We start from the raw sequence: 21,371 nt of genomic DNA on the forward strand, positions 1-21,371 counted from the left end.
TGTTACTGTCAAATCGTGAAACTTTATGCAAAAATGTTTTTACGACGCATATGATAACTTGTGGGCGTAACACTAGAAACGAAAAAAACGATCATGTTTAAAGTGCTAAATAAAATCCAATGTATACTAATTTTATAATTTTTTGTGTTCTCTAAAACCAATTTCTATGCAATTCTCTTACATTTAAAGTTAAGTTAAGTTATATATTGAAATACAAAATTAATTAACTAAATTTAATTTTCTTTGTTATATTTTGCGATAGCTACAGTTGTTTGAACATTTTTTCCATTGGCACTTTTTATAAGCATATATTTGGAAGGCAAAATTTTCATCTTCAATTACTTGCTTCTTGAACATTTTCTCCACTCACATTATTTAGACTTTTAAGAGTAATAATCTTTAGCGTTTTCCTGTAAAATGAAAACAACGCTTGGCGCCGATTTACACGCACAAATTGGTAGTAGACGCGTTGCAATATTTACTTGAAAAAATACATACAAAAATATTTTTAACATTGGATGCACAGGGCTTTAGGTATGGTTTATTTTGTATAAAACATGTCTGACAAGTTCCGAGGAGTTCAAAGATATCTTAATATACAGGGTGTTTTGCTTATAATACATATAATAATATCATGGAAACAATTTTTGTCTTTAAGTTATTTTGATATTTGTTACAGATTGTTAGATAAGGGCCCATCCCATAATACAAGTCTGCTAGGACACAGCGGAATCGCTTGATACACAATAAATTAAAACTAGAACTCAAATCTAATTTCATACTTAAGGTACCGTCTCCTCAACAAAAAAGAAAAAAAAAAGATTTTTTGTTAATATTATTACATAAATAAGTAAACTGAAGTAACCTATTTATGGGCACAATTTTCTGGCTTTAGTAAATAGCAAATCTCAAAATTGCGAAAAAATTAACCAAAACTTAAAAAAAAGGTTTTATTTTATGTTTGAAAATAAAAAACATATAAACGTTGGATGAAAAAAAAAATGTTTTATTTATAAAACGATTTTTTTATATCCTGAAAAATATATTTTTGTAATTTGCTTCACCCTGTTCCTTTGATTGTTTTACCAACACTCTCTTAATTTTCCCTCCTCCCCTCTCTGCAGTTCAACTAGCGGAGGTGGTGAAATTCGGCGCGGCCAGTCTCGGGTCAGACAACCCCGAATCTCAGGTGATGCTAATCAACGCGGTCAGGGACGTAGCTAGCGCCCTCGGCGACCTTATCCACGCGACCAAAGCGGCCAGTGGCAAGCCGATCAATGACCCTGCCATGGCCCACCTAAAGGACAGCGCCAAGGTAACCTTTCACCCGGCCCCCTCGACTCTTTCTTAGATCTACCGTCGTCGCTTGTGTCGTCGCCGCCCCCAAACAGCCCGGCTTTCGCCGCCCTCTTAACCCATGCATGGAGTGCCCGCGCCTTATAACACGCACGCGCGTCGGGGTGGACTTTGAATAGTGAATTGTCAAAATCAAGAGATACTAGGCCATAGGGCGGAGTGTTTTACTTATTAAAGTCTCTCTGGAAAAGGTCACCTATTCAAGCAAGTCAGATAAAACCTGAAAAAGTCGAGGAATTAAAATTTTTCAAATTGCCAAGAACCACACTAGTAAACTGCAAAGGCCCAGCGGAACAAGAGGGCAATGTCCTCGCCCGCCCATATGGATTTAGTGTCTTTGATCGATGATGTGGGTACCTGATGGATATTATTCGAAAGTCCACCCATGCGGTGGGAAATAGTGTGTGTGTTTGTGGTGGGAGAGAGACGGAGCTGAACCACACACCTTTTGATTGAAAACAGGTTGCCGATTCGGACACCGATTGGTGGATATCGGACGCCGAAGACGAACTGCTGCGACTACTGAGCGACAGCAGGGAGAACGTCGGCTCGGAGTGTCTGACCGACGCGGAAACGATGCAGACGGATATCGCGCAGTGCATGGTCACCGCCTCTTGAACGTTTTTCCGGATTTTTTATTCTTTTTTTTTGTATATTTGGGGGCGGTATTGTGGAGGCCCGTTGCTGACCGATTTAATATTTAAAATGGAATCAAAATCTTCTCATTTAAAACGTTGTTTACCACAAATAAATTACGCAATGTCCGGCCTATTAGGATATCATTCGGTAACGCAAGTCGTGCCTCACGCTTATAACTAAAATGGCGGTCAACATTGATAGAATTGTCAACCACAGCCAACACACGTAGTTCCAATTAAACTACCGGCCAAGCTCGATACCGCGCTACACACTGTGTTTACGCAAGTTACAAAGCAAATCATCGTTTTCTTTTGACTTTTAACCCCATAGTTTAACCATATCGTATTAAGCAACGTTAAAAACCCTATTCACAGAAATTTGTTAAAATATATAAAGGACAGGCATAAATAATATTTAAAAACCCGACATTGCATACAGATACTGAAAGACATGTTATAACATTAAGACAATTATGAGCATGGAGCTGTAAAACTCTTCAAGTAAGTTGAAGGATTTTTTTTACTAAAGTCATCGCCCTCTTTTTAAATTGATTAATGATAATTTCCTGTTATTACTTGATTCCCAAACTTAGAGCTGAACGCGATTTTAAAAGAGTGTAGAAATAAAATCGGTTTTAGTATACGTCGAGTTCCCACATTGTCGCCCGGTGTTTTTTTTTTCAGTTGTAATTTATCGTGTCCCTTCTCTTTTCTTGCCAATGTTCGATGTAAACGTCGCTGCTAATTGTAGATTCTATGAGAAAAATAGATTTTCCCTCGATTTCAATAAAAAAAAACTGTCGTGTGCCTTAATTTTTCTTTCGAATGTTTCAAATGAAAACCCCGCCCTCCGACTTTCGAGCGTCATCCCTTTCGGTAGGTACCTGATTTTTGAGTTAGTTCTCTTGCGCCCGTCTCTTGCTCAGCCACTGTTTCTGGTATATTTTTTATTATTTTACTATTTATTTTTTACTAACCGACACGTCCCATTAAAATGAGCTTTAGTTGTCGTCTTAATAGTACTAAACAATGTCCCTCAAAAAAATAACATCGTCAGCAGTTGGGTCGAAACGACGCCATTTATGTGTGAGGTGTTCGATTTTCATTCGCCCTGATTTCGCCTCTCCCTCCCCACATTTTTTTTTTACTCTTTGGTCGTTTACTTTCGCCACTAACAGCCTCCGCCGGCCGGCTAAACGCATGTCCTACCCTAACCCCGCCCACCTCGATCTCCGTGTCTATTGACTACCAACTTTTCATTGCAGACCATGGTCACCAACGTGACGTCACTGCTGAAAACCGTCAAGGCCGTGGAAGACGAGCACACCCGCGGCACTCGCGCTCTCGAGTCGACCGTCGAGGCGATCGGCCAAGAGATGAGGGTCAGTGGCCTCTGGCCGCTGTAGTGTATATTATGACCTCGTAGCTTTGCAGGTCCTCTACTCGGGCGGCGACGGTTGCAAGCAGCATGTGACCGCCGAGGATCTGATCCGGTGCACCAAAGCGATCACTAACGCCACAGCCAAATCAGTGGCTGCAGGAATCAGTAACAAACAAGACGATATCATAGCGGCGGCAAATTTGTCGCGCAAGGCGGTATCGGACATGTTGGTGACGTGCAAGAGCGCCGCTTACAACTTAGCGGAGACTCGGGAACTGCGGGAGGAAACTCTCGCGGCGGGACACGAGTGCGCAAAAGACTTCAGGCAACTGCTGACGGTCATCTTGCAGGGCAACGGTTCCGCCGACGTGAAACAGACGCTACCGATGATATCGAGGAAGATCGCGCAATCTGTCACCGAGCTTGTCGCCATAGCCAAAAGGCTGAAAGGTTGGAAGGATGGAATATCTGTAAACTCTAATCTTTCGTTTTCTAAATCATGGAAAATACCATGTTCATGCCTTGGCAATTAGTTCATAATTCTATATATGTTACGTCAAACCGCCGTTTTTTGGTTTCTAGGTTCTGACTGGATCGACCCCGACGACCCAACAGTGATCGCTGAAAACGAACTGCTAGGGGCAGCAGCGTCCATAGACGCCGCCGCCAAGAAATTGGCAAGCCTCAGACCGAGGCAAAACGTTAAGGTTCGTTTATTTCACTTTTTTTTCGAGGTTTAAGGAAACGTCGGTATCCTAAGGTCGTCCAGAGGTCATCGAGTACCCATCCCTATGAGATATGTTTGATATTCTTGGTTGTAGTTCCGATAAACACCCAGGAGTCAAACATATTATTATAGCGGTGTCGTCAAGCGCCGTTAATTGTCCATTGTCCGTTTTTTTATATTTTTAATTTAAAGTTGGATTAAATAATGGATGGGTTTCAGACTCAGGACCTCGACGAGTCCATGAACTTCGACGAAATGATCTTGGAGGCGGCGAAATCGATAACGGCCGCGACGTCCGCCTTGATAAAGGCGGCGAGCGCCGCCCAGAGAGAGCTGATCGACAGCGGCAAGATGGCGCGCTACCCGATATCCTCGTCCGATGATGGACAGTGGTCGGAAGGACTGATATCTGCCGCAAGGTTGGTCGCCGCCGCGACCCACAGCCTGGTGGAGAGCGCCAATGCTTTGGTACAAGGTAAGGAACAACTTTGACAGGTTTTGTGAAGAATATTCCAAAATAAAAAACAATAGAAGAAAAAAAATCTATGGTAATTTACCAATTACCACAAGAATTACATTCGATAAAAATATTTTTGCTTTTGGTTCGAGACTGGTGGATTTACAAGTAGTTCAAACGTCCCCGTAACTTATGCTTGTTTTCGCACTGTCAGGATTGGGCAGCGAGGATAAATTGATTGCGGCCGCCAAGCAAGTGGCCAGTTCGACCGCCCACCTGTTGGTCGCGTGCAAAGTCAAAGCAGAGGGCGACACCGATGCCACACGCAGGCTCCACGCTGCCGGTAATGCGGTCATCCGGTCTACCGACAACCTCGTCCGGGCTGCTCAACAAGCCAAAATCGTGGAAGAAGAAAAGTAATTACCAACCTTTGATAATAAATTCCCCAACCGCCGATTCTTAAAATTTCGTGAATTCAGTGGCGACTTGTTACCAATGGGTTTCGTTTAGATATGAAAACGTCGCGTTCGCTTCTATTCACGGTTGGAAAAGTTATTTTTCTCTCGGCACTCGAGAACTTTTTTTTACGGTACGCGCGACATGATTCACCCTAGATATTTTCGCCGACAGGTATCTAGTGCTGAATCGGCGCATGGTCGGCGGTATCGCTCAGGAGATCAACGCGCGTTCAGAAGTTTGCCGTATTGAGCGCGAACTCGAGGAAGCCCGGAACAAATTAAACGCCATCAGGCAGGCGAAGTACAAGCTGAAAGGTTACGAAACGTCGGGCGACGAAACGGACGGTTACCTGAGCTCCGCCCCCGAGCAGGAGGCGTCCAGGTGAGTCGGTGTCGTCGAGCACGCCACAAGTCTTTTGTTTTGCGCCTCGAGCCTGTCCACTGTTATACTAACTGGTTATTATTCTGTGCACCGCTTTCCTTTGGGGGGGGGGCGATTTTGAAGATTATTGAATTCCTAGTGAGAAAGATGTTTACTTGTGTTGCTATTATATCTGGTTTTTTTTGGCACGTTTTGGAAGCAGTTTTGCACATTGGTTTCACTTCAATAGGGGGTCCTGTTATTGCGGGCGTTAAACCATAGGAGAGATCCGATGTGGTGTCGCCAAATGTTTACGCTTATTTGGCAAAACCGAACTAAAAAAATTTTTAGAAAAACGTACGAAAAATCAAAAATAGTTGTGTTAATCAAATTTTATCCTTATTCATATTTGTTAATTTAAAGAGGGATTTGATAAACTTGACAACCCGACTTCCTAACCTTCTTAACTGTACTTTCATAGCTTAAGCTTGAGTGTTTTATTTTCTCCCTCTCTCCATTTCTCTCCCTTGGTTTAACGTATTAGTTTGTGTAATTTATTTTCTTAACTAACACTTAATGTTTTTTTTTCTGTTGCATGCACAGATACAAGGTTGTTGTTAAAAATTGATGCATCTTAAGTAGCGATAGGTGAGTTTGCGCTGTTTACACTAACGATCGCACAATCCCAACTGACAATATTACGATGATTATAATAAAAATTGGTTACTAGATGACGTGAATATTATAATGATGAATTAACATTGAAACATGGCCTTTTTAGGACGTGATCGCGTCAGCTGGGATCGGAGTAATATTATTAGTATTTTTTTATTATTTACTTGCATTATTTTTTAACAAATTTTTAATGTCATAACCCCTATTTGAATAAACTAAAAACGACATTCAACGTGCTCCGCAGGTACCACAGCTTCGATCAGCGCCGTTCGCCTAAACACTACCACGATACTTACGGTCAACTGGAAAGCCCCGACAAAATCAATTCACTGGAACGCAACAAACACACGCCACTCCGAGGCGACGACAGGGACACTGCTCCTAGCCTTTATCATCAAAGCCCTGGATATGCCGACACTTATGTCGCCGCTCCCCCATACAAAAGCATATTTACAACACCCACCACTGGACACTATGCTTCGGTAAATCCCAATAAAAGTTACAGTACTACTGCAAACGCTGCTCCGAAACCATTTAGCGGCGGCGTAAGCTCCACAGATGGCTACTCCAGTTCGGAATACGTGACGAATACCTATAAAACGCCCGAAGGGCTACGTACCGATTCATACAAGTACGAGTACTACAAGTCTGAGCCAAAAACAACGTACAGTTCTTCTTCCGACAAGTATTACGTGTCCAGCGACGGAAAATTGCCCAGTCCACCATCTATCAAAACTTTTGACTCTTTTAATAATGGCGACGACGCGCTCTACAGGTCTTCGTTCGCTTCGAATGTCGAATACATAGACGGGCCGCCCGTACTTAAGGACGACGACACTCTCGAGCAGAGAACACTAAAGAAATCGATCACGGAACAAATCTTCGAAAAGAAAACGACTACGACGACTAAATCGTCCAAGCAGGAGTCATCGATGAAAACGTTCAAGTTTCCCTGAGCCCTGAATGCTAATCTTTCGAATTCTTCTTTTTGTTGTCGCGAGCGCAGCCACTTCGGCGATTTTTTACGGTGACCTAGGTGGTGCTAATCAGTTTTACTGCTTTTTGTCTTTAATTCTTTTTTTTCTCTCCATTAACCAAATGATAGACAGGGCGTCTCGCGCTAATTACCCTGTAAATATTTATATTTTATGTAATTATTTAGCTTAGTTTCCGTTAGTTTGTTATGTGCCAATAACGCGTCAACTGATAGCTTTGTGTTGTATGGACCCGCGCTACTTAACGACTTACTTAAAAGAAACGAAACGCAAGAAAAATGTCAAGTGCCTCCATGTTTTCAGAAAATTACACGCTGTGAAATTCCAGTGCCTCTACAGAGTTTTGATTGATTTTTTTTACAGGACAATGGGAAGGTTCGAGTCTACTAAATGTAACCCCGAACTGTATTCTCACACCTTTTGTGTCAAATAAAATTTTTTAACAATAATTTAGTTAGTTTTATTCTGCATCATGACAATAATGAATCAAAGTCAACATTTTTCAAAAGGGAAACGTTTATCCTGTTTCTGTAATCAAAATATCCAGATTACAAAATCTATTCAAATGTGTCTCATCTAAAAATTGATTCAAATTACTAGGATCAAGAGACCATTAATTACTAGGATCTAGAGACCAATAATTACTAGGATTTAGAGACCATTAATTACTAGGATCTAGAGATCATTAATTACTAGAAGCCATAAACCATTTATTACTTGGATTATGACACCATTAATTACTAGGATCATGAGACCATTAATTTTTAGGGTCGTGAGACCATGAATTACTAGGATTATAAGACCATTAATTACTAGGATCATGGGACCATTAATTACGAGGATCATGAGACCATTAGTTACTAGGATCATGAGACCTTTAATTACCAGGATCATGAGACCTTTAATAACTAGGATCATGAGACCATTAATTACTGGGATCGTGAGGCCATTAATTATTAGGATCATGAGAGCATTAATTACTAGGATCGTGAGAGTATTAATTACTAGGATCGTGAGGGTAATAATTACTAGGATCACGAGCCCATTGCCGATAACCGTGGATAAATGTGCCTTATTGGTTAGCAACTTCTTCTTCGAATTCAGTGCTAAACAGTTTTGGGTTGAGGAATTCTGTTGAAAACATTAACTAACACAGATGTGGATTTTATTACAACACTCCTAAACAATGATTCCTAAAAATTGCTGTCAAATATGTAAACTCCACATTTCTCAAAATATTTTAAAGCTTCTTGAGAAAACATTTAAAAGAGTTCAAATAAGTTGCTGTCGTAGTATTTAGATTTTACTTTTTTGATTATTCTGCCACACCATCTTTTGAGCCTTCAATGGACGAGTAATCTTAGCCAATTGTCCCAGATTATTTTTCCTTTTACTTCCTTCTCTTCGTTTTTCAATGATTCACTTAACTATGGGTCCTATTTTTTTGAGTCGGCCAGTGAAGTGGCAAAAGGTTAGGGGCTTGACATTTTAGTTTCAATTCCATTATTTAAAACATAATTTAATATTTCCAATCACCGGATATTGTTTTGTACTAGAAATCATTGTTTTGCATTTGAAAGTAGCGAGACGCGACTCGACTCGCAGCCTAAAATCTCGCGTTCCATAATCATCATTACATAACAAGGTTAAACTTTTCTTTCCTTCCTAGGACTATCGCAATGTTGGGTCGGTTCGGGAACGTGGCCACGCTGTTGGCCCACAATGGAGCCACACAGCAGCAACAGCAAAGAGGCATGGCCACTTTGAAAGCAATTTCCATCCGACTCAAATCAGTTAAAAATATACAAAAAATCACCCAGTCAATGAAGATGGTATCCGCGGCGAAATACTCGAGGGCCGAGCGCGAACTTAAGCAAGTAAGACCAATAGGAGATGGAGCTAAGCAGTTTTATGAAAAAGCTGAAGTGGCTCCAGTGGAGGATGTTCCTCAAAAGCTTGTTATAGCAATGACCTCAGACAGAGGTTAGTATAGGGTGTTGTTAAGCAGAGAAAATTGAATGTATAAGGGATTGTTGGCTTCAGGTCTGTGTGGTGCTGTGCACACCAGCGTTGCCCGTCACATTCGTACAGAACTGGCCAAGGATGACCAGAATCTGAAGGTGGTTTGTGTCGGAGATAAATCGAGGGCAATTCTGTCTAGGGTGTATGGCAAGAATATAATCTTGGCTTGTAACGAGATCGGGCGTTTGCCACCCACTTTCTTGGACGCCGCCAAACTAGCCGACGCAATCTTGAAATCTGACTACAAGTTTAGCTCGGGAGAGATAGTCTACAACCGATTCAAGTCCGTGGTGTCTTATTCGACACAGACTTTGCCCGTCTTCAGTTTGGCCTCTGTTACGGTAATTTTTTGTTTCCTATTTATATTTGGAATCAAATATTTAACTTGGCAAGGCAAACAGTTCATTTGTTTGTGGCCTACTATTCATTATTTTGTGATGTTTTTCTTTCAATTTCTATCTATGGGCGACAATAAATTCCTATAGGCTGCCCCGAAATTGTCGATTTACGATTCGCTGGACGACGAGGTGGTCCAGAGCTACTTGGAATTCTCACTGGCCTCCTTGTTGTTCTATGCCATGAAAGAAGGCGCTTGCAGCGAGCAGTCGTCGAGGATGACGGCGATGGACAACGCGAGCAAAAACGCTGGCGAAATGATCGACAAACTCACCCTGACATTTAATCGTACAAGACAGGCTGTCATCACCAGGGAGCTGATCGAAATTATTTCCGGTGCTTCGGCTCTGTAAACGCCGTATACAATGATGCTTGCGTCTCACCTCGCTACTTATCCCCATCCTCCAAATAAATAAATATCGGAAATAATGGTAAATATTGTGGTATAATTTGTAAGGTTATGGCGGTTTCGTATGTAAGAGTAAGTGAGGTTAGAAATAGTAAGCCCAAAGTCTCACAAACATACTCTATTTTAATTCTGGTTTACTGTTATATACATTCAGCTGTAACTCGTGGAATAAACGTCGCTAGACTTGCGCCTGTCTTTTTGTTAATCAGTCGAAAAGGGCGTGATTCATTGGTCTGCAATCCTCGCATTTAATCCCTGTGAAAAACAATTGATGTTCTGTAAGCTTATTCCTCTTTTGTTCTGTAATGAAGCCTTTGGATTTTTGAGGAGCATTGCAGGAAAAACGGTAAACAATACAATACATCGGCATCGCCTTTCCACTTTTCCGGAAAGTACCTTACTACTGGAAAAAAACGGTGGCCACGCAATTCGATGAGAGTTTATATAAGACGGGCACCCACGAAGCCTCTTAATTAATCGCGCAAATTACACTAAACTATGCAATTAACGAGGCGAAAGCTTTAGAAATTTAATGTTTGTCCGGCTCGGCGGCGTCACACTGGGATTTTTCATAAACCGCGGTTATATGCACGACGGGCGGCGTCTGCGGCGTTTCCATCATCGCGCAGTACTCGAGGCGACCATTTTCATTCAAACGGTAACACCTGTGCAAACCGAGCACCGTCTGCTTGGCAAACTTCATGATACCTATGCACGCCGTGCCAACGATCATCGTTTTATCCTCGACGTAACCCTCTTCCAACGTCGACAAACCGAAATTCTGCGCTGAAACGAGCGATAAACGCCACCCTATCGCGCATACGCGATCCACCTCCCTCTCTAATACCTGTAAGAAACGCCACCGTCTTCTCGTCGTCGTCGATCCTCAAATAACCGCACTCGAGATGCATTACGCTACCGTTTTTTGGGTTTCTCGTCACCGAAAAGTAGTTGAGCAGCGGTTGTCCCTCCGATCGAAACTCCAACGTTTCGGTATACTCGACAGGGCTCTTCATCGTCGGGTAATTCGCGACGGCCGACACAGATTTCCACTTGCCGACCAGCCATCGGAGGTTTTTCAAAATTTCGTGGGTTTTGACGTTGCCTGGCATACCATTGACAGCCCATCCAGTTGACACTCATATCCGTAACACAATACTACTCCCCTCACCTCCACGCTCTCTTTTCAATTCGATTTAATGTGTATAACGTTGTTCTTGTCTTGTTCACCTGGCAATTTTTAAAGATTGTTTAATTAATAGAAAACATACCGTACATACTTTTTTCTTCGTCTCATTGCTTCCGATTAAATTCTAAATTTTCTTGTTCTTATAATCCTTAACTCTGCCACTGTACTTCCATTCTTCCATTTATGATATTAGTTCCCACGGCTTAGAATTGTTGGAATAAATATCTATATCTTGGATTTTTTAATCTTTTTAGTTTTATTTCGCGATAGTATTACAAACCCGAGGGTTTTGTTTTCGGCCGAGGTATAGCACTTAGAGTTTTGCTTGTACGCGATAGTTAATTCCCACTCCATTGCTGCCATGACCTTTTTGAGTAGACAACAAATTTGGAGCGGACGGTATCCAATTTAACCCTTGGACATTTTCTCTCCTTAGCTCCTCTATCAGGTGTCCCTGATCCCGACCTCACTTGTATTCCCATGAATAGACTCAACAGGTGGCTGTTATTAACCAAAATGCATCAAACATTTTGGAAAAGATGGCGTAGGGAATATCTTCATCTCTAGTTATGTTGAAAGAGGATAATCTACCGCCTCTTCAGTGAAGGCTAGGACGGATTGATTCTGTTCATCCTGATGCTGACGGGATTACACGTGCGGTAACAGTCAAAACCAGAAATGGTTTAATTAAACGACCGGTTGTTAAGATATGCCCTCTATCGGATAATTAATTGTAATTGATAATGTCTAATATTAGAATATTTAGTTTTTGTTTTTCAAAAATTGGTGGGTGGTATGATCAGGTTTTGGATAGTGTTTGATTTTTTGATCTTTTTAGTTTTTGTCATTTATTTCCACCAATATCTTTCATTAAGTAAATTTTTTCTAATAATTTGTTATACCAAATGCGTGTTATTCCGCGATAGTATTACGAACTCTCGGGTTTTGTTTTAGGCTGAAGTATCGCACTTACAGTTTCGCGTGTGTCCGATTTTCAATCCCCACTGCTTTTGAGTCTACAAAATCCGAGCGGACTGTTATTCCACCAGCGGCTTCAAAAACGGGAAGTCCAGGAAACATCGAGTTTCTCACAAAAATATTAACGGGTTTTGTGAATGAATAGCGGACTCTTATCTTTTATTTAGTGTGAGAACTAACGTAGTTTAAGCCCTTGTGCTGTGCGTACGGCAACCTATTTTGTTTATCGTGGTTGATGTCATGTAGGAAAGCCAACGTCGTAGTATACCTTCACCGCGGGTTCAACCCTCCATAAAATATTATTAGATTGCAACGTTAGCGGTTAGAGATTCAGATTTGGGTTAGGGATAAAGAAACTCTACACCAACAAAATTCCAAAATATTTTACTTTTACAAAAATTTACATTTTTATCGTTCGCAAGGTGATTTGCGTTTCAGAAATAACGCAACATAAATGCACGAATATAAATAAATTACTGACGAGTTTGAATAAGGACCCGATAACGTCACCAAGGTTATACCTCCGGTCGCACTAGTCGATAAAGCTCCGGTATAACAATGGAAAGGCCTTTTGTCGTCCATATATAAATATATATTATATATATATATATATATATATATATATATATATATATATATATATATATATATATATATATATATATATATATATATATATATATATATATATATATATATATATATATATATATATATATATATATATATATATATATATATATATATATAAATAAATCATTACAAAATAACAACAACGTTTAAATACTATATACATTTTGTTTTAATTGTTAATTGTTAGCTATGAAATTTCCCAATAATTTTCAGTTTCAGGGAAAAAAATCAAAACATTTTAAAATACTAAGAATTTCGCAATCACCTTAATAAAAAGTGATTAAACGAGGATGAGAATCTTCTCAGGACAAATATCCATTTGTCGTGTTTTTGTATTTTTTTTTCGATGAGAGTTGAATTACAAAAATCGTGACGTCATTGAATAAAGCGAAACAAAAAATGGCAAGTTTAAAATGTTATCCATTGGCAAAACCGCTTTCCAATAAAGAGGCAAAAAAAAATTTTTTTCTCGTCAATCTCCTATTTATAAATTTCTTTTTAAACCGTATATATCTCTATATTTGTTGTATAAAAATGCTTTAATATCCCAGGAACTTCCAGGCGAGTGAGGAAACGACTTTGGCCAGTCATTGCTGATGAGGCGACAACGTTGGCGGCCTTCATCGAGCATTCTGGAACCCCTTTGGGTTTCGCTGTTGCCAATTCCACGTGTCTCTGCACATGTCTAGCACGCCTCTGCTTGCCACCCAGTTCAGCTCCCGTCTGGCCAGGGACGCGTCCGCGTAACACTCTGCTATGTCCCCCTCCCTGCGTCCCACGATCTCGTACCTGATCTGACGACCCGAAGCCTCCGAGAAAGCCTTCACCATATCCAAAACCGACAAACCTTGACCGGTACCGAGGTTATAAGCTTTCCAAGACTTGAATGCTGGCTGCAGCATTTTTTCCAATGCCTTTAGGTGACCTATAGCCAGGTCCGTGATGTGGATGTAGTCCCTAACGCCGGTACCATCGTGGGTATGGTAGTCTCCACCGAATACTGACAGTTTTTCGCGACGACCTACCGCTACCTACGAAAAAATAGGATAACCTATATTAATAACTACAGATATAACAGCCACGGGAAATACTTTCAAAATTTACTCAATATAATAAATAGTTTTTGATAGAGTTTAGGGTGTAAGCCAAAGTTGCCAGCCCTCAAATTTTTATTGTACAACTTACTTTCAGAAATTTTATGTTAAACCCAAATTTACCCTTAGAAGTAGGGTTGGATTGGATTTACTGCTAATGCCCACGACTTCATTAGGTCATTCTGCCAGCTTACCCCAAATGTGAACATAATTCAAAAATCCTAAAGAATGCCTTCCTAAGAGAAGGGTCTGAAGCAATCCATCATCCTCTAGGTTGATTAACATATACAAAATGGTTTCAACAAAAAAACGGTACTTTGACCGATAGCAAAAAACCGCCTCACCCACAGAACAACGTGGAATGGGGGGGGGGGGGGGGTATCCTGCGTCTGTACCGGCGATAACAGGAAAAAACAGCGGGGCCGACAACGATTACAATTTTAAAACACTCAGAAAAAAAACGAGTTTGGAACCATACTACAAATGTGAGGACAATTACAATGGATTCTGTTGCGAATGAACCGAGGTTTAGCAGCCATGCCACCAAAAATAGGGTTAAGTTCTACCTTATCCATTCGGTATTTCTTCCAGAATAATTCGCAATACACATACAAAAGGCTAAATCTAGTGGGCGCTTAATTAAAGTGTGCCCAAAAAATAATCTCACCTGCGCTATGTAAGGCATTAAATTGTTTGGTATGCCTGAGGGATCTTCGCCGATCAATCCCGATTCGTGCGCTCCCACCGGATTGAAATACCGCAACAGGATCACTTTCCATTCCTGAAACATTGGACGCTGTGAGATTACAACAGCACACGGGATTTTTTTCAGGGGAAGTACCGAATCTGAGGCGCAGACATCTTTCAAAATCTCCTCGACAAAATACTTGGTCTTTCCGTATGGATTCGTGCAACCCTGTCCGGTCGGGTGCTCCTCAGTGATAGGTAAAAATTGGGGCGCGCCGTAAACCGTTGCCGAAGACGAAAAGACCAACTTTTTCACGCCATTATTCGCCATAACCTCGAACAACGTGCTCGAACCGAAAATGTTATTCTGGTAGTATGTCAGCGGGATTTTTACGGATTCGCCCACAGCTTTCAGTGCCGCAAAGTGAATAACCGAATCGATTTTATGCTAAAATGTTAAACAAAACTCTCATTTCATACACAAAATTTACGATAACATTTTTCTTATCTGTGGGCTCATTTAAATTTGGCAGATTCCAAAACCACTTACCGCCTTAAACACCTTATCCAAAGCGTCCTTGTCCCTTATGTCCACATTGTAAAAAGTCACCTTCTCCCCGGTTATCTGTTCAACCCGCTTGAGCGACTCGGGCTTTTCCCCATCCCTCTCAGCGTAGCAATTGACCAAATTATCCACCGCGATTACCGTATAGTTATTTTTAAGAAGCTCGACCACCGTGTGTGATCCTACATAGCCCGCGCCACCGGTCACCAAAATAGTGCTGTTACCTTTCATTTTTTCATCGGGATCGTTGATCACCCACCACCTGAAGGGATAAACGGGAATACTTAAGGAGGGCCGTTAGAAACAAAAAACGGACGATACTTACGCATAATTCGCTCACGAAATGCGATACACGTCTACCAGTTTAATCTTTTATTACGAGTGGTTTTGCGATAAGCATCGATAATTTTTTCGATTTCAAGTGCCGATTGGCGTAAGTACCGCCGATTTTAATTCGAAATACAATTAAATTATCTCGAACAATTAAAGAATAAAAAAAACGCTTCAAGAATTGTTTAAACAAAATTGTCTCTTTTAAAATCAAGTCAACAATTAAGATTGTGCGCCAAGCAGTTAGATTAGTTTTTGAACTCGTTAAAACGCCTGCAACTACCTTAAATACTTCGAGAACTCGAAGGGGTTAAAAAAACGTCCATTATCACACCACCTTAATGTATACACGCACTTACCAACACTTACTTGGTTATATATCCGAGGGGTACTATCGCATAGTAAAACACCACGAACGCGTATGTAGATTTATACAACAACGATAACATCGTTATCAATTGTTTAATTCAAATATTTAGTGGTAAACAAAACGGACGAAAAAAAAACTGCACACGTCAAGACTTTGCGCTCATGTTCGAGATGTGGCACCCCCGCTTCGTCCTGTTTGCCGCGGACATTAAATTTTGTCGGTCGGGTTTCGCCCCCCCGATCGTCGCGGCAATTAAGGACACGCACCGTACACCTAAAATGACGAAATGACCTACAAAGGTGCATATAAGCGTCAACCGATCTGCAACATTAGTATAAACATGGGTTACATGTGGCACCGTCGCTGCGAAAAATGTCAGACGGCACGATGAACGTTTCATTTACGAATGGATCAGAGACTCCCGCGATTCGAAGCGAATGTAGGCCCCTCATGATTCAGACGAAGGGAGACAATTACCGCGAAAATTGATAATGCAAAAAAGTTATTCTCATCCTTTTCTGAAACGAAGAACTGAATAATTCGGAAGTGAGATAGTTGACGGATCTGCGTCATTAGGATTTGCCCCGGGCGGGTGAAGATGAGTTTCGACGCGAAGGTCGTTCGTATAATACTGACATAAAATTAAAAATAGTTTATGACTTTACCATTAATTTATTTTCGGGGGAATCGATGGAAAATGTGAATTCAGCGTCTAACGGCTGATAGCAGGTTGATTTGTAAAACTAACCCGTTGTCTTGCATTACAATGCTAAATCAAGTAATGAATTGTGTAATAATTATTATTGCGTCAGGGGCCTCGAAAGCAAGTTCAAGAACCGTCCTTTCATTTTGTGCTGGACTTTCAATAAACCCGAGGTGCGTGGATTACACATTTTGACGAATCTCAAGTATTGAGCTCAATCAAACGGTGTGACCAATCTCGAGATGAGCGAGGTCTAAATCTCTTACGTCATATGTTAACAAGTCAACAATTTTTGTTCCACAGTGTACGATCACGATTTTGACATTGACAGTTGACATTGAAGCGCTTTTGTAGTTTGGCACAGCGTTTGGGAGGAAAATACTTGTTTTCGCTTGCGGAAATGTAAATCAAACTTTGTTACCAACGTTTATTACATCTAAAGAGAAAACTATAGCGCTAAACGGTAATATCGACGCACCTTGTTAAAATTTTGCATTTCAAATATGCCTCGAAAAGGTCGAGTAAAAAAAGAAGGCCCTGAATCTGGGGAGGATTCTGACGAGTACCGCAAAAGAAGAGACAGGAACAATCTGGCAAGCCTTGGATGCAATCTTAGGAAACACGTAAACTAAAGTCTGAAAATTCTAGGCTGTTAAACGGAGCAGAGTGAAATCAAAGCAAAAAACCCAAGAAACGGTAAACCGTGTGACTGAGCTCAGGAATGAGAACTCAGTGTTAGAGGAAAAAGTTAAAACCCTTACCAAAGAATTGAGTTTCCTGAAGGAGCTGTTTTTGGCCCACGCTTCGAACAATATCGATCCAAGTAAGTTTGAAGGAGTAAACTTGCAGAAGTTGTTAGCGGAGGACCCTGCACCTAGTTCTAGCGGTCAGCAGCAGCATTAATAATGTTCAAAGGTGAAGGTAAACGCTTAATCTTGTAGAGCAAATAATGTGAACGACAATTTATTATTGTTGTCCCATTATTTGTTCCGACCTCAGCGCTTCAAAACCATCTATTGATAATTGGATTTTTTGTTTCACTGAGGTTTGTTTTGAGTCAAAAATGGAAATTTATGTCAACTTTTAGACTCGCTGTTATTCTGTGAAAGGAATGACTTTGTGTAAATAAATCCTGAAATTTGTATATAGTGAAGGCCATCACATTTGTTGTGTTGTGTAAAACGGGCCCTTAACCCATTATTTGTACAAAATGTTTGTTATTTTTCAATAAAAACTATAAGGCAGTTTTTTTTCAAGTCAATAAAAAAACCTTGGGAACAAAATAAAACTAATTTCAATGTGCAAAAACTTAATTTCAATCCTTAATATAGAAGAAAATGACACCTAATGGGCAACCTCATCCCGTAAATTGTTTTTAATGTACTGCAAAATTTGGTTTAGGTATTCTCTCCTATCGAAACCATCCACTGTGTTCAATTCCAAAGCGATTTTTCCTCCAATCACAGACACCCCGAACAAAAACTTGTAAAATACCGCTGCTTCATGGTTATCGCCGTTAATTTTCAGTTTCTTCGTAAAAGTCCCATCGCAAAGGTCATCTAAAACCCGTTTTCCTGGAGACTTAACTTCAGTCTGAATTGGTTCCTCTTGGATACTGTTCGTGTCATTGCCCTCCAATGATTTTCGCATTTTCTCCCTTTTTTTCCTTCTCTGATGAGACCAAGTATTAAAAAGAGCAGTCACAAAGAACCTTTGATGGCTTTTGTTTCGAGTGACTTCCTCAAAAGTCATCCTCAGTGTCTTAAATATGTTTAAAATTCTTACTGTGACTTTGTTCACACTTTCTATGCCTGTGTCTGCGACAGGCAAAAAGTAGAACATGGGGTGATGCTTTTTGACGGGTCTTCCAACTAATTTTACCACATCCGTAGCTTTACGAAGGTCAAAATTGCAAAATGTCCATGCCAGACCCCACCTTGTTGTGTTCCCTTGACAAAACTCGGTCTCTTTGAAGCTACGCACCTCGAGTTCTCTCAGAAATGCTTTTAGATGGGGCAAGCTCGACTTGTGGCCTACCATGCTACTGCACAGCTTAAGTTGATCTCCAAGCTCTTTGCTTTCTTTTATAATGTGTTTAATAAACTCTACTTCGCCCCCTTTGGACACGACTTCGTTAGCAGTCGCGACAAAGGCGTTTTTTGGTCTGGGCCGATCAATTTTTCGACTTTTAAAGAATGGATGTACTTCATGGAAACTGGAAAAGAATGGCGGGTTGCACATGCAAAAGTCGTACGGGTCATTTCCGACTGCGCCCTTTAAAAACGTGTCAGGTTGAACGCGAACTATAGTAATCAACGAGCTCAACTTATTAGATTCCACGTTTTTTTTGGCGAAAGAGACACTTTTTTCATCTATTTCTGTACCAACCATGGACCAGTTATTCTTCTTAGCTGCTATCAGGGGATAAACGCAAGACGCCCCCGTGCCTATGTCAATACCCTTTATGTTTTCTCCGAGTTGCATAAAGTCTAGCAAGTCTTCCATCCATAAAATGTAATTCAACCGTAGGGGAATAGTAGGCACGAGTTTTTCTCTTGGGATTTGTACGTCTAAGCCGAAATCTTTCTTCAGTAGAGTGCGGGACAAAACCCTAAGAGAGTCCGGGTCTTTGAAATCGAACGAGACCTTACCGCAAATGTCCAGTTTTACATATTTTCTAAATTCTGGATAACCTAGGGCCAACTGTTGAAAGTCTGGTGGTTTTTTGTAAATATTTCGTGGGTGCATGTACTTGTTCATTGACATGTTCGGAGTAATATTGCTAACACGCTCCCGAAAACGCACCAAGAAAAATATTTTTAAAAATTAAATAAAAAGTTAGGTTAGCGCTATCTGAGGTAATTATTTTGTTCTGTGCACAGCCTTAATTGTAAGTAGTTGTAGGTATGGTATTTTTTGACGATCATAATTTTTGCAATGCCGAAAGCTTGTCATAAATATTTGTAGATAAACATGCATGCCCGATGATAAAATCTGCAATATTATGATGATGTTTGTTATGCAACGAAGGTAAATTTGAAGTTCACCAGCCGTAAATATTAGCAAACGCATCCAGCTGCGTTGTTTGTTCGTAAATACCAAAAAAAGCGGGGAGAGGCAAGAGGTCGACGCAGCAAAAGAAGAACTCGTTTTGTGAATAAACATTTTAACTGTGTCTTTTAGATTGGGGAGCCTAATTAAAGTAAAAATTGATTTTCTCTTTAAAAAAAACTTACTAAAAACAAGCCAAATATTGTGTTGGTCCCGTTCAAGGATTATTTTAAGGAGCAATTAGGTTCGATTTGTTTTTATGTACGTTATAAATTAGATGCGCTTATCGAGCCGTGAAATTAAATATTTGAGTCTTAATATCTCAATCGGCAGTCGAGCGAGTTTCAGAAACCAATTAACGTCGCGATGGCCCAACAGACCCCTTTGGTTCTTCGCTTGCTCGCGTCTTCCACCACGCTCGCGGGGAAAGCTGGAAAAATTATCAAAGACGTCATGAAAGGCGGCGATTTAGGCATTATCGAAAAAGTAAGCAGCAACTAGCCAGTGCCTCAATAAGAAAAAACAGGGAATTATTTCAGGGCAGCGGCAAGAACGATCTTCAGACAGAGGCGGACCGTTCCGCTCAAAGGTGCATAGTGGCATCTTTGGTGAAGTTGTTCCCCGATGTTACCATTATCGGAGAGGAAGGACCAGTCCACGAAACCGACGAGGTTTGTTTCAACCCAGAATTTTATACCTCTAATTGTTAGGTACGGATATGTCTAAAGGCCCGCCATTATCCAGGTGCCTAGTGACTGGATTGTTACAGATCTGGATGCAGGAGTGCTGGCCAGTGATTGTCCCGACGAATATGTAGAAACAGACCCGAAAGACATCGTCGTGTGGGTTGATCCATTGGATGGAACTTCAGAATATGCTCAAGTAACAAACATCCCCTCTTAATCCTCTGTCAGTTTAAATAAACATTTGGGTGTTTTAGGGATTGCTAGATCACGTCACAGTTCTCATAGGGTTGGCGATAAAGGGCAAGCCTGTAGGTGGTGTTATCCACCAGCCTTACCATAACTACAAGGTCGAACCAGACAGCAAAGGCCGGACGCTGTGGGGGTTGGTCGGGTTGGGAGTGGGAGGTTTCATACCAAAGACTCCACCCACCAACAAGTTCATCATAACCACCACCAGAATGCATGCTGACGAGCTCGTCGATAGAGCGCTTGAGGCATTGAAGCCTGACGAAATTATACGAGTCGGCGGAGCAGGCCACAAAGTATGTTTATATTTTACCAGCTTGTTGCTTATATATCAAGTTTAGTCCCAGAACTCTGACTTATAATTTTTAAACGTGGTTTCAGTGTATGTATTAAATCACTATCAATATCAATTCAAGCCCCTGCCTTAGTTTGAGCTTACAAAGGATTTTGGTCCAATCACAGATTGTTACCTAGCAACAAATGGAATACCCTTACTAGAATATTGCGTTTTTATTACAGGTTTTAACCTTGCTGGAGGGCAAAGCTCACGCATACGTCTTCGCGAGCAAGGGTTGCAAAAAGTGGGACACGTGCGCCCCTGAAGGGCTGCTGCGAGCTTTGGGGGGTAAGCTCACCGATATCCACGGTCGGGAGTATGATTATTCGGCGGACGTGGAGTACCCAAATGCTCAAGGAGTGTTCGCGACTTCTAGGCACGTCGACCATGACGCGTTGATCAATCGCATCCCCAAGGAGCTGAAGGATAAATTTCCTCGTTGATTTTTCGACGCTCATATTTTATTTTAGGTCGTTACTAGCCAATGGGCATTTCTTGTAACTGAAAATATTTCCATAATAAAAATGATTTCAACTGCCTGTGGGTTTCATTTGCAATTCCAAGAAAAGAAGTATTTCCATTGTGCCCTATTTTAGAAGTACGTCACAAACGCATGTTAAAAGCGCA

At 40.9% G+C, this 21,371-nt stretch overlaps 7 protein-coding genes across 20 annotated transcripts in view; 4 read left to right on the top strand and 3 right to left on the bottom strand.

Annotated features, from left to right (window-relative positions):
* The window catches only part of LOC132708411 (talin-1), a 38,394-nt gene extending 30,911 nt beyond the window's left edge, over positions 1-7,483 (top strand). For 6 of the 8 annotated variants that reach the window (XM_060680732.1, XM_060680734.1, XM_060680735.1 and 3 more), the window contains 8 exons: positions 1,125-1,315; positions 3,260-3,376; positions 3,429-3,825; positions 3,958-4,082; positions 4,322-4,577; positions 4,774-4,975; positions 5,190-5,399; positions 6,298-7,483. In XM_060680732.1, the coding sequence (XP_060536715.1) occupies positions 1,125-1,315; positions 3,260-3,376; positions 3,429-3,825; positions 3,958-4,082; positions 4,322-4,577; positions 4,774-4,975; positions 5,190-5,399; positions 6,298-7,009 (2,210 nt within the window). In that variant the 3' untranslated portion in view covers positions 7,010-7,483. Of the gene's footprint in view, positions 1-1,124; positions 1,316-1,818; positions 3,235-3,259; positions 3,377-3,428; positions 3,826-3,957; positions 4,083-4,321; positions 4,578-4,773; positions 4,976-5,189; positions 5,400-5,981; positions 6,027-6,297 lie in introns of those variants that run through there. The other 2 variants (XM_060680737.1, XM_060680740.1) reach the window with 2 other exon arrangements.
* Positions 7,484-8,481: 998 nt separating this feature from the next.
* Positions 8,482-9,883, top strand: LOC132707974 (ATP synthase subunit gamma, mitochondrial). The gene is made up of 4 exons (XM_060680021.1): positions 8,482-8,519; positions 8,718-9,031; positions 9,092-9,411; positions 9,556-9,883. The coding sequence occupies exons 2-4, from the start codon at positions 8,728-8,730 to the stop codon at positions 9,817-9,819; spliced, it is 888 nt and encodes a 295-aa protein (XP_060536004.1). The 5' UTR covers positions 8,482-8,519; positions 8,718-8,727; the 3' UTR covers positions 9,820-9,883.
* A 296-nt stretch (positions 9,884-10,179) lies between these two features.
* LOC132707975 (peroxynitrite isomerase THAP4-like) lies at positions 10,180-11,201 on the bottom strand. Its single transcript, XM_060680023.1, has 2 exons — positions 10,723-11,201; positions 10,180-10,661 (listed from the first exon to the last, which is right to left on the bottom strand). Exons 1-2 carry the CDS (start codon positions 10,985-10,987, stop codon positions 10,405-10,407), a joined length of 522 nt encoding a protein of 173 aa, XP_060536006.1. The 5' UTR covers positions 10,988-11,201; the 3' UTR covers positions 10,180-10,404.
* Positions 11,202-12,797: 1,596 nt separating this feature from the next.
* On the bottom strand, positions 12,798-16,219 carry LOC132698897 (UDP-glucose 4-epimerase). 4 transcript variants are annotated; one of them, XM_060665221.1, is made up of 6 exons: positions 16,071-16,219; positions 15,711-16,012; positions 15,007-15,283; positions 14,611-14,904; positions 14,437-14,550; positions 12,798-13,706 (listed from the first exon to the last, which is right to left on the bottom strand). In XM_060665221.1, the coding sequence occupies exons 3-6, from the start codon at positions 15,250-15,252 to the stop codon at positions 13,296-13,298; spliced, it is 1,065 nt and encodes a 354-aa protein (XP_060521204.1). In that variant the 5' UTR covers positions 15,253-15,283; positions 15,711-16,012; positions 16,071-16,219; the 3' UTR covers positions 12,798-13,295. The 4 variants fall into 4 exon arrangements, with proteins under 4 accessions (XP_060521204.1, XP_060521221.1, XP_060521213.1 ...); XM_060665213.1 differs by having other exon boundaries at positions 12,800-13,706; positions 15,721-16,012; XM_060665238.1 differs by lacking the exons at positions 15,711-16,012; positions 16,071-16,219 and adding an exon at positions 15,635-15,702.
* Positions 16,220-16,752: 533 nt separating this feature from the next.
* Positions 16,753-17,669, top strand: LOC132698943 (CCAAT/enhancer-binding protein gamma-like). Its single transcript, XM_060665286.1, has 2 exons — positions 16,753-17,017; positions 17,073-17,669. Exons 1-2 carry the CDS (start codon positions 16,928-16,930, stop codon positions 17,325-17,327), a joined length of 345 nt encoding a protein of 114 aa, XP_060521269.1. The 5' UTR covers positions 16,753-16,927; the 3' UTR covers positions 17,328-17,669.
* Positions 17,670-17,752: 83 nt separating this feature from the next.
* Positions 17,753-19,214, bottom strand: LOC132698883 (U6 small nuclear RNA (adenine-(43)-N(6))-methyltransferase). The gene has a single exon (XM_060665210.1). It carries the CDS (start codon positions 19,188-19,190, stop codon positions 17,769-17,771), a length of 1,422 nt encoding a protein of 473 aa, XP_060521193.1. The 5' UTR covers positions 19,191-19,214; the 3' UTR covers positions 17,753-17,768.
* A 366-nt stretch (positions 19,215-19,580) lies between these two features.
* On the top strand, positions 19,581-21,281 carry LOC132698920 (3'(2'),5'-bisphosphate nucleotidase 1). 4 transcript variants are annotated; one of them, XM_060665266.1, is made up of 6 exons: positions 19,581-19,719; positions 19,824-19,961; positions 20,015-20,146; positions 20,220-20,357; positions 20,416-20,703; positions 20,927-21,281. In XM_060665266.1, the coding sequence occupies exons 2-6, from the start codon at positions 19,842-19,844 to the stop codon at positions 21,185-21,187; spliced, it is 939 nt and encodes a 312-aa protein (XP_060521249.1). In that variant the 5' UTR covers positions 19,581-19,719; positions 19,824-19,841; the 3' UTR covers positions 21,188-21,281. The 4 variants fall into 4 exon arrangements, with proteins under 4 accessions (XP_060521249.1, XP_060521233.1, XP_060521239.1 ...); XM_060665250.1 differs by having other exon boundaries at positions 19,584-19,719; positions 19,809-19,961; XM_060665256.1 differs by having other exon boundaries at positions 19,601-19,736; positions 19,809-19,961.
* Positions 21,282-21,371: the final 90 nt, after the last annotated feature.

This window comes from Cylas formicarius, unplaced genomic scaffold (genome assembly GCF_029955315.1).
Source record: "Cylas formicarius isolate icCylForm1 unplaced genomic scaffold, icCylForm1.1 PGA_scaffold_10__41_contigs__length_53128322, whole genome shotgun sequence".
NCBI lineage: Eukaryota > Metazoa > Arthropoda > Insecta > Coleoptera > Brentidae > Cylas > Cylas formicarius.